General features: G+C 42.0%; 1 protein-coding gene across 3 annotated transcripts in view; it reads left to right on the top strand.

The window, feature by feature from the left end:
* Window positions 1-12,101, top strand: part of grik5 (glutamate receptor, ionotropic, kainate 5) — a 118,858-nt gene that overhangs the window by 52,832 nt on the left and 53,925 nt on the right. For all 3 annotated transcript variants that reach the window (XM_088084347.1, XM_088084346.1, XM_088084348.1), the window contains exons 4-5: window positions 9,353-9,514; window positions 11,045-11,209. In XM_088084347.1, coding sequence (XP_087940473.1) covers window positions 9,403-9,514; window positions 11,045-11,209 — 277 coding nt within the window. In that variant the 5' untranslated portion in view covers window positions 9,353-9,402. The remainder of the gene's footprint in view (window positions 1-9,352; window positions 9,515-11,044; window positions 11,210-12,101) is intronic.

Here is a 12,101-nt window from a genome sequence, read left to right as displayed (position 1 = left end):
TGTCGAGATTGAAGAGACCGGTGAGAGCTAAGATAGGGAGAGAGAAGAGAGAGGTCAGTAAAGAGACAGGGGTATAGAGTGTTCCTGAGACAAAATAGATAGAGGCTGCAAGAGAAGAGATACAGAGGTGGGGGAGTATGGAGAAAGAGAAAGAGAGAGGAGAGAGCATAGAGTCTGACAATGAGAGATCAAAGTGTCTGCAGCCCTGCTGAGGGAGGACAAGGTGAAAACATATAGGAAGTAGGTGGGAGTTACAGCCAGACTGAAAGTCAGAGACTGGAGATACTCAGGTTCGACACAAAAACACCTGATGCAACCCACAGTATGAGCGTCATGAATAAAAGCTTTGACGCTTATAAGTAGGGATGCAACAAATGTTTATTCTGCAAATTAGAAAGCACGTAGGTTTTTACATGTGAGTGCAGGCTACTGCAAATCAGAAATGATGAAAAGGGTAACGCCTGCACACTTTTAAATTTTTTTAATATAAAGAATTGTTTCACTGTTGGAAAGAAGATTTTTCCTAAAACTGTTTATGCAGTAGAAAGACACAAATACTTCCTAAATTGGTGCTATGTGACAAGAGAAAACAGAGAAAAGCAGCAGTGGCATTTGTTTTTGTGAAGAGGAAGAAAACGTACAACTAAAAGAACGCACCGCACCAACAAATGCTCCCGCTGGTTGGTGACGTAATGCAATCTCTGCCCGTTTTTCCACTGGAACTGGTACCTAACAATCTTGTATTATAGTTAAACAGTGCATAATAAATGAGAAATCTGCAATACTGTAACAGAAAATTGATTCCTATTTGATCAGCGCTGCCTTGTTTTACTGTTTTTTCTCAGTTTTTTTCAGACTTCCGTTTTCACAATACAGGAAACAGTATGGTGTCCGCCTCTTGTTTACAAATTCTCACACTACAGCCAAACAGTGTACTAAAATATGTCTCTGAAGACAGTTTAGTAACAGAATCTATTGTCATATTATATCAAAACTGCTTAGTTTTACAGTTTTAACTGAGTTTGAGAGAGAGACAGAGAGGGGCAGGTCTGCTTCTATACAATTTGTGTCTGCGGTCGTTGGCATTATAAATTGTGGAAGTACAATCTGTAGTTCAAACAACAGTCCTAGAACCAGCGAAAATCCACTGCATGATGCAAACATGACATAATTTACATACCTGCATTGTTATGATACAAAGCAGCTTGAAAATCTGCAAAATATCTCCCAAAGTAGGCCTAGATGTTTCAGTCCAAGTCCAATCTGTGTTCTTTTTTTTTTTCTTGACCAGAATAAGATCTGACTGAGATCATACATCCATTTAGAGAGTTACTCTGCATTTGTGCGTTACTCTTTTCACCATTGTTTTACAAAGTGTCATGAACATAAAAATGCGCTTTCCCAGAACCAGAGGGGACGTCTTCAGACTGCTTCTTTTGTTCGACACATGGCCCAGAACCCAGAGAAACTCAGTTTACAGTGAATTGAAACAGGAATGCAGTGCATGCAATGCAAAGCCATTCTCATGATTGCCATACTCTAAAGAAATATAATCTGCTTAGCTCGGAAAACCTCATCAAATACAAAAATGTCTGCCTAGTTTATAAGATTATGCATGGTTTGGCTCCTCCTCCTCTGTCTGTCTGGTTTCCTCAACTTCAAATCTACCGCAAACAGAGCTACTGGAGGTGCAGCTAGAGGGGACTGCACAGTCCTGCTCAGAAAAACTACATTAGCCAGGCCGTCTTTTCCTTCAGAGCATCAATGAAATTCAGTAACACAATCAATTCAAGTGCCCCCTTCACCATTTTTTTATATAAGGCACTTAAGTGTAATGTTAAAAAATGGTTTACTGAAAGTCAAAAATGTTAACACTGATGCTATTTTTATCAGCCTTTAGCATGGCTGTCTGTATCATCTCCTTTTTGGGTTTTGTCTGCACTTGTGGTTTAGCTATGCTATTCTTTTACAACAATGTTTGTTTTTAACTTTGTAGACTTATTATTTTTATCATTCTAGGAGGTCTAACAAAGCAAGCAAAGGGACTGCTAATAAAAACTAGACTTCCAGCTAAGCTTGGTGCATTTACATTTGTTTAATCAAAGGTATACTATGCAGGATTTTACAAAAAAGCAATGTATCGGCTCATACAAAAGTGATTCCTCGAATCATTCATGACCCACTAGAAGCCTATGGCAGTGGACTTATCTGCAGAGACTCTGCCCTCTGCCAGGGTTTTTAATTTTCTTCTCATGTTGTTGTGTTGTTCGGGACGTTCCTTTAATGTGAAATAGCTGATTTTCATGCAGAAGAGTGCAGGACAAAAAGTTGTCACTGGATGCTGTGTGGGGTTTTGCAGAATTGTCCAAGTTCAGTATAGCAGAGGAGTTGGTCTGAGAGATGTTGATTCTCATGAACTTATTTTTGAGGCTTATGGTGTTGCTGTGTTAAAATGCGCTACAATGTCCGAGGTTAATTTTATTTCTCTCCTTATTAGAGTGAGAGGCGCGCCTCTAATAACAAACATTCAACTCTATAAGCTTCATGAGGCTGTGTTTATAGCACTACCTGCTTTGAATTGCATAATTTACTCGAGTTGCTCATGTTATTGTTGTTTCTTATTCTATATGGCAGAGCTAATATTGTAACCTTTACCCAACACTATGCAGTCAAGTAAACATTCTCAAAAATCTCATTTAAGATATATGTACCAGCTTCCTTGTAGGCAACATCACATGAATAAATCATATTTTCAAAATGTTTAACCTCACCTTAAAGGCATGCCTCAAATCCAAATTCTCAAAAGCCCCGAACACAGAGGATGGCAATGAGAAGGAGAGGGTAGAAAAATCCTCAAAAAGAAGCACTGAAACAAAAGGGAGAAGGTGATATAGAGAGGAGGACAAAGGTACGATAGAAGAGATGGTGCGATTAGAGAGGTGCATGTAAGAGGAGAGGAGAGGGAGAAAATGCGAATGGGTGCAAAGTGAAACTGCTGAGTCAATGCGACCGAGAACATGTGCTGCTGCTTTGATTTTAGATGCAGACACAAAGTACTAAACACTTAATCCTACAAAAAGCCAAAAGGGGTGAACAGAGGGTCCTTGATATTTTTCCACACCCACTGACACTGCTTACACACACACACCAACCAAACCAACCTCCCAGCTCAACCATATTGTCTGGGGGGTTAACGAATGCTGTGAAATGGCCTGACCGTGCTCATTCAGGGACAGCAGCCCAGCTGTCTGCAGCAGGCGCTCTCTAGTCAACAATGACTTTTAATTGTAAGAAGAATGAGCAAAATAACACTTCTGTCCCATAATGGCCGGCGGTACAGTCGTCTTAAATCCACAGCCACTGAAGCCGTTCCACTTGCAAATTCAATTATGGGAATGATTCATCCTTCCATTATGATAACTGTCAGATTTTCTTGTGTCATACAATAAGGCAGAAGGGGAAAAACAAATGATTCGCCAGCCCCCCCACCGACACCCTTCTCCTCTCCTCCCGCCCCCCCCTCCCCTCAAGCAGATTTTCTCCATCTGAGTTCTTTTTGTCTTTCTCCGCATCCCTCTCTCCTTCCACTCCTCCCTCGCTATCGCTCATCCTGCTTCCTCTGCCTTAGTCTCCGTTCATCCTCTCCTCATCTGCCTGGGGGTTTGAGGCGAGATAGCGTTCCCTCGTTTTCTGATTTTCTCCATCCCCCTCCCTCCCCCTTTCCATCCCACTCTGGTCCTCCCTTTGCTTCCCCTCCATCTCCTACCAAACCCCCCCCCACGCTCTCTCTAGATAATTAAGATCTCTGATTTTACGGTTTTCTCTTTCATAATAGGCACTGCAGACACTATAAGCAAGCCGCCAAGACTCCTACGTGCGCGCACACACACACACACACACACACACACACACACACACACACACACACACACACACACACAAATATGCATATGACTTCATACACACACTAAGATGAATGCATGCACCAAACAGCTAAATCTCCAACTGGGATGAATGTCCCCTCTCTCACTCTCAATTCTCTCTCCCTTTTATACTTTCTCCTGCGTATGCACATACACACACACACACACACATACACACACATACTGTGTGCGAGCACAGCAAGTCAGGATATTTATGTATTTTTGCTTTTGTGTATTTCTCAGTGGTGCCAGCGTGCCGGGTGACTTACAGCAGGGTGCAGAATGAAAGTGAGCGAGGGGGGCTAGAAGCAGTGTTTTCTGTGCAGCTCAGACTAGTCTGGCTCCGCTTGGTCCTCTCGCTGTTCCAGCTCCCTGCAGACTGACACCCGACTGCTACAGGGACTCAGCCATGTACTACTACAGCAACAGAGCACGTAGAGCAGCCAGACACAGAGTCCTCGCAGATTAAACACGGCAATAGCAAATCGCACCGTTTGCTCTCTATTTCTCTCTGACTGTATTTCCTCTGACTCCCTCCACCCTTCACTACTACATTATACTTATTCTTTCACTCCCCTGCAGTGGTGAAGTTCTCCGGCCCTTAAGTAAATTACTAATGCCATAGTGTAAAAATAGTCCTGCATTCAAGTACAAGAGGGAACTTTGCAGTGGAGTATAGAAAGTAATTATTATGAGCAATCTCTTTTTTTTAACCTAAGCTGACAGAAATTCTACAATCAAGCAAAGTTACGTTTATGTATATTAAAGACATGCCATTTGATGAAACAATAGTATGTTCAAGAATCAGTTTAATAACGTCTGTATCGTATGTAAAAACTCTACCTTATGTACAGCAAAAAAGTTGACATTTGAAGTTTAATGATACAGACTAAGATGACGCTGTAAAATCATCTGCTTCCCTTTGTCAATGTGGGAATGAGTAAATGACAACCAAAAAAACAGCAACCTTTATTAATATTGATGAACTCATCACCCAAATCTTTAAAGCCAAATATATCGCGATTGGATAAGTTGAATGAAACTGGAGTTAGCATTGGCGATGGAATTAAAGTCAGCACAATTTTTTCTTTTCATCAAAACCCATATCAGAGTTATATTTAGTAACTTTATTTTTATTTGTTTAGATCAAGATCTTTTTTTGCCTGAGAACATAAAATATTAATAGTCACTTAACCACTAAACTTGCATACAAGGGCAATACATCCAAAGTTAAACAACCAACAATCAAACGACAACAAGAATCAATAGAAACACTTACAAGAGCCATAAAAAGCATTGGATAGTAAATCTATCTGGGGCAAATTAGAGAATTGAGCTTGAGGGCAGTTTGCAGTTCATTTCATTCAGTCAGTACATACTGCACTTAAAGAACATCTAAAGCCCAATCCTAATGTCCACACTCACAGACTCACAGACTCTGAGGTGCGTTCCTGCAAAATCTGCAAGGGCTCAGGGCTTTCCCACTGTCAAAAATCAAGAGCATGAGGCCTCTCTCACAGACATTTTTAGCCCTTTATGTTCACTTTCTGTAAGCCTGCATTTCTGCAGACTTAACCCAGAATGACCCACAATACAGAGCGTTGTGACATTAAAACATGGGGTGAAGCTCAGAAGCATTAAAAAAGTCAAACCTGGAGGACTGGAATATGGGTGTTTGGCCTGGCATTGGTTACACTGGTATGCCTAAATTTGCACAGAAAAACGACATAAGGGATTAAGGTGGTACATAAAAACACATGAAACCAGGTTATTTTGCTTAATGATGCAGTTTTTTGCAAAAAGGAGCAAATTAATAACTTGACAATAGCCTCTCATTGATGCTGAAGCATGAGCATGGGAGAAGTTCAAATCAGGGACCGAGCCCTTAATTGCCATGACCATGAAGAAAGTAAAAAACATAGATTAAGAAGTTCCAAACACACAATTTCGGAAAATGTTTTGATAGCATATGCTATTTTTAACATATGCTCAAAACTGTCTGTTACTCTGAAGTTACACCGCCAAAATGCTAGTTGGTGGTGGAGGTCCCATGCCAGTATTGAGTTTCTTCAGTGTGAAGGAAACCGAAGGGAACATGATAGAGTTGGAGCTAAGAAATGTTGAACAATTATCACATTAAGATGTGATGAAGGAAGGCTTGTAGAAATGTTCATCTTTATCCTTTGTTATGGTCTGTGTTGCAACATATAGTAACATTTGTCATACCTGTGGTGCAGCTTTAGCACAGAAGTATAAAATAGCTTTAGCGTCAGCGGTCTGTATCAAAAGGTCACATGATCACACCTGAGGCAGGGAGGACAGCGCAAACACTTCTGCCTGAAAAGGACACGCCCCCCTCAGGTGCGATCACCCGACCTTAATGAGAGGCTGTATAAACTGTTTCTTTTACCTTTGTTACTTTTTTTTTTAGTTCAAGCATGTTGTGTGCATCCTGTGAGTGGATTTCCTTATTTAGTACTTGATTTTCTTTATTATTATGCATTATCTCTGCTGAAATATTTGATTTAATGTTGATAAGAAGTCTACCATGAAATTCAAAGGAAATAAAAACAACCTCATATTTAGAATTTAACACAAGTTCAAGTAGTTATTGGATCATGTACTGTATTTACAAGACTTTAATGAAGTGACAGAGCAAGAGAAGAAAAGTGAGGTAGTTTAAAAACTTTATCAGAAGAGCATTAGAAATTAATATCATGAGATGAATATTTGTTCCCCTAAGAAAATCCAACCAGATTTGTGATACAGAGAGCAGCAATGAGTCTAAAGTCCCCAATATGTTTAGATATATATGTTGTATTGTAGCTCTTGGTGAATTACTTCAGCGTATAAGCAGCCTTTTAATGTGGTGGCTTGGTGAGTTGGGGCTAATGTTAACTGCTTAATTTACTGTTGGGAACCGAATCCATATAAATGCATCAGATGTTATAAATTAATTACGTATTTTATAGATTAATATCAATTCAACCAAGCAAAACTGTCAAAAAAATGTTAGTGGTGGTAGAGTAAAAACAACATTATTTCCCTCTGACATGCAGTGAGTATACCTGAGTAAAGCACTTTACTTGCCTCCACTCCTCCTCTGTCTTTCTATCTCTATCCTGCTCCGCATCTCTTTCTGCAGAAACACTTTCCAATCTCTTCTCTCTGTATTCAATTTTGTTCTTTTATTCCCTCATCGTCGCCAGCCCCATTCCCTCTGCTTCTTTTTTCTCTCTCATTCTCCTTACTTCTATCGCAGCTTTCCATCTCTCCCTCCCTCTCCTTCTCCTTGGAGTATAGATGCTGTAATCTCCTCCGTCTAATGCTGTCAATAGCTCTCAATAACAATGAAATAGCACCGGTTCCATCCCATCATTGATGAAGGCATATCTTCAGCTAGGTATCTTATTCGTCATCATGGCAATCTGCTTCTTGGTAATAACCAATCAGATGGCTCCGGTGAAATGCAGTGCTCCCATGATAGGTTCCCACGTTGTGTTGATCGACTGCACCTGAAGGCCCACCACTTCAGCTGAGCTCGATCAATACGCCATCACACGCACACATGCCCATACATGCCCTGGAATAAACATACAGGTCCAGACACCACACACACACACACACACACACACACACACTCTGGTGAAGAGTAAATTGGGAAAGGGACCACTGGTGTGGGGAGAATAAAGTAGCAACAGCCTGCACAATGGAGTACCATGCAGCACATTACACAGCAGTGTGCTGTAGTGATCCCACTGTGGGGTGACAATAATCAGCTGTTGCATAACTGTCTCTGTTGCACATGTGCACCATTATAAACATGCACACAATATAACAACCACATAGATCATTTTTCTCTTTGATGCAGTTATTATTTGTCACCCTTAATGCAACATACAGTCACACAACAAGAATAATTTATTGAAAAGAACGGAGGAAACAAAAGACTCCCACTGTGTGTCAGTTGTTCTATGTTGTGTCACACATACAGATGGCCTCACATACGCACTGCCTCTGTTCACTTTGAGCTGCGGTAACCATAATGAAAGCAACACAGCCATCTGCACAGTATAGCGCATGCTATTAGTATTACAAACATGTTGGTGCACACGCTTGCCCACCCTTTGACAAAGCAGACCTGAAAAAGTGAGGCAAGTTAGACTGGAGGAAAGGGAGGTCAGTAATTAGGGAGTAGGGAACCGAAAAAAGAGAAAAGGGGGAAGTATGGTTGGTTTATGAGACGTGATGAGGGATTCAAAGCACAGGTGTTGCAGATTTTTTTGATGTGCCTCAAACATCAAAGCTAAACAAGTTTTGGAAAGGTGTGTGGGGGAAAAAATTAAGATCTCAAAGTGAAAAGGCAGTAAAGAAAAAAAAAGAATGGAGGTGGGTGGGATGTTCAACACAGTGGCCGACAGTCTGCAGCATCTGATGTACACACAAGTGTGTGCACTAGCACTCAACGCGAGCTCATTTCCATCTCGACATGTACATGTCGGGGTCAAAGGTCAGGCCTCTATTGCTGCAGCACCCCCTGTGTTTACAGCTGCAAGGGTCAATTGAAGGTCATGAACTGACTCTTTCAGCTGTCTGTCAGACCTGTCTCCAGCTCCGAGCGGTGAACCGGGTGTTTGCAGCATTCCCGGGTCAACAGCCCCCACCACCCTCGCCAACACTACCCCTCCCTCAACCTCCCCGTCTGTCCGTCTTTCACACAACGCTCCTTCCCCTCTCCTCTGTCGTCATCCCTCCCTTCATCTCTCCATCCTTTCACACTTACTTGTCAACATGTCAGTCAGAGCAAGGCCTTGTCACTCCTGGAGAGGGCTGCTTAGCACCGCTGGAGCTCAGCTGAGCTCTCTTTGTGTGCTTTTTTTGTGTTTGGAGGAGGGGGTAGGGGCTAGGTTATGGAAAACATGCAAGTGGGTTCAGGCGACTGTGTATTCAAGGCAGCTGTCTTTGTACTTGTGAGTCTCTTTATGTTTCTAGTATGAGTGTGCTTTGGTCTGTATGTATGTATGTGTGTGTACATACAGTGTGTGAATGAATGTGTTGCAGTGTTGTGTGCCAGCCAGCTGTTGTGATGTTGTGTTTGAAGTCCCTGGAGATCTTTTCAAGGCTGAGTCCTGTCACTTGTAAACGGCAGACTTTCCACGGGAGACATGAATAGAGTTGTGTGTACTGTATTTTATTATTAGACAGGCAGCGTGCATGGGACTGGGCTTCCTCTGTGATATGACAGGGAACATCTTCATAGCCGGGTGTGAAAGTCTATTGTATGTTCTGTCAAATTACAGGTGCTCCTGCTCTACTGAAATGTGACAGAGCAAATTGAACATAAGCTGCAGGATGACAATTTAAAGAGAAACATCTTGTGCCGGGGGGAATGTGTCTATTAACGTGCAGCCTGTCCTCCGATCCTGCAGGTGGTGGTACAGGCAGCCAGCAGACCGTTCTCCATGAGGAGCAGTAGAAGATGCCGGCTCTGCCAGCACTGCTGCTGTCAATACACTTCCTCTCCTTCCTGCTAGTCACCATGCCGCCACGCTCCCTCAGTCAGGCCCCTGTGCTCTCCTCCGTCCGCATGGGTGAGTGGCCAGCTGTCAGTTGTCTGCATCCTCACTACACCTGGATCAAAAAGTTTTTCAGCATACATTTCATAGAGTTTTTTCAGCCTGCTTTGGTGCCTAGAAGTGCGTTTTGCCACTTTTGGTTAGTACAAATATAGAATGACAGCAAAGCACTTAAAGGGACCGTTCACCCCAGAATCAAAAATACATATTTCCCCCTTTTATCTGTAGATATATTTATCAATCTAGGTTGTTTCAGTGTGAGTTGCAAAGTGTTTGAGATAATTGCAGTAGAGATGTTTGCTCTCTCACAAATATAATAAAACTATATGGTGCTCAAAGTGCAAAAAACAAACAAACATTTGAATAACTCAACAACCGTTTCTCTCTCCAGAAATTATGACCTGGTTACTCAAGATAACCCACAAACCAGTGAGCAGTTTTGTATTGGAACTATTTTCTTTCAACCCAACTACGCCCACCAGCTGTATCATTGTGCAGTAGAAGGCTTGATGTAAACATTTATGGCGTCCTTGGCTGAACTGTAACGTTGGCTAGTTCAGTTGCTTGCTGTAATTTTATTATCTTGATCCGTTCAGTACACACAACTTATATTGCACGTCTGTCCGTCCTGGAAGAGGGATCCTTCCTCAGTTGCTCTTTTTGAGTTTTCCTGATCTGCTGTGAGGGTCCAAGAACAGAGGGAAGTCATATGCTGTAAAGCCCTCTGAGGGTAACTGTAATTTATAAATAAAATTCACTTGACTTGACTTTTGCAAAGTGAGCTAGCAGTCCGTGCGCACTTCCTTCTGCGCATTGTACAGTTTTGTAAAAAGAAAATATTTTCTACAAAGAAATGCTCACAACAAGGTCTGTGGATTAACTTGAGTAACCAGGTCATGATTTCTGGAAAGAGACATTCCTGTTGAGTTTTACATTTTTTATTTGTTTGGCTATTTGAGCAACAAAAGCTGAATGCCATTTAGTTCCATTATATTTGAAAGAAGGAAGACAGCCGATATCTCTAACACAACTCAGACCAGAACAATGTTGCGTGATAGAGTCAACAGCACAACAGGTAAGAGGGAAAGTAAGGGTTTCTTACTACTGGGAAGCCTAATGTATCCGTTGGTGTCCAAACTGTCCTTACACATTAAAGTACTTCCCCATGCAAAGAGACTGACAGATATAGTCTTAGTAGAATTATTTTTGATCCACTGTACTCCATGCAGGCGTAAGAATAAGCCTCCTTCAGGAGCAGGACGAGCTGTCTGACACCTGCACAGTATGCAACATCAGAAATTGTCTTTTTTCTGTAAGCACTAAAAAGTTTTTGTTTAACCAAAACAGCTCATGTACACAAAAGCTCGACAAAATAATGTATACAAAATCATTAACTAAAGGACTTGAGCTCCTAAGCAACATAATCACAAGTACAAACACTTAAGGATTAGTGTGACATTTTGGGAGACACATCTATTTGCTTTGTGGCTGAGAGTTAGATGAGAGGACCTTCACCGATCTCTCCCTCCCTCTCTCCTTCTCTAGCGGCAATCCTGGATGACCAGTCTGTGTGTGGGCGCGGGGAGCGGCTGGCGCTGGCTCTGGCCAGAGAGAACATCAACAGCGTGATGGAGGGTCCAGCCCGAGCCCGAGTGGAGGTGGACATATACGAGCTGCAAAAAGACTCCCAGTACGACACTACTGACACCAGTGAGTGGAGCCGCTGCATGCCGCCAAATAAAACCAGGAGAGCAGATTCACCCAACCTATCAGAGATTGATAAAGTTCTGCTACATCCATTAAAGTCTTCTCTCTCTAATATAATCTAGAATCTGCCAGCTTGTTGTGTAGCATCCATGTTTAAAAATATGAAACTTTTATGCAGCAACGTCCATATTCGGAACTGACATGGCTACATGAGTCTGCTCACACTTGGATATGTAAACTGTAAGTGGGGTGATAATTCTAATTTGGCAATGTGTCCACAATTTTTATAGCTTCCTCTTAGATGCAAACTTCTTACAATCTGTCAGTGTTGGGGGTAACGAGTTACAAAGTAACGAATTACTGTAACGATATTACTTTTTGGGGTAACGAAGTAAAGTAACACATTACTCTAAAAATATCGGTAACTACACTACTTTACTAGACTACAGGAACGCGCTTTCCTGCGTTACCTAGGCCGTGTTTGCCTGTGCTGTGTCTGTCTGTTTAAGTGGTGCAGGAATTATGTGCGTGCTGGGGCTGCTGTCTGTGTGCGTGCGCGACGCGTGCTGCATAGAGAGGGGCGTGTGACATTGCTGCCGGTATGAACAGGAGAGAGGGAAATGGAGACGGAGACGGAGACTGAGACGGAGACTGAGACGGAGACGGAGACTGGGGGGTTCGGCCAGTGGCGATATTCCCACTACTTTCAGTTTATAGCTCCAAAGAACAAAAATATTCGAGTGAAATGCACTCTATGCCCAGGCGACAGGCTCCTTTCAACTGCTGTCCTGTATCTACTCGGTAAATTAAGAAATGGGAAAGTAAAGTAATAAGTAGTGAAGTTACTTTTCAAATGCAGTAACTAGTAAAGTAATTTCATTACAATTTACAGAAG

The sequence above is a fragment of the Plectropomus leopardus genome, chromosome 11, assembly GCF_026936395.1.
Source record: "Plectropomus leopardus strain MGB_pleo_1.0 chromosome 11, ASM2693639v1, whole genome shotgun sequence".
Lineage (NCBI taxonomy): Eukaryota > Metazoa > Chordata > Actinopteri > Perciformes > Serranidae > Plectropomus > Plectropomus leopardus.
Note: the sequence above shows the minus strand (reverse complement) of the source record. Positions and strands in the feature narration are given on the sequence as shown.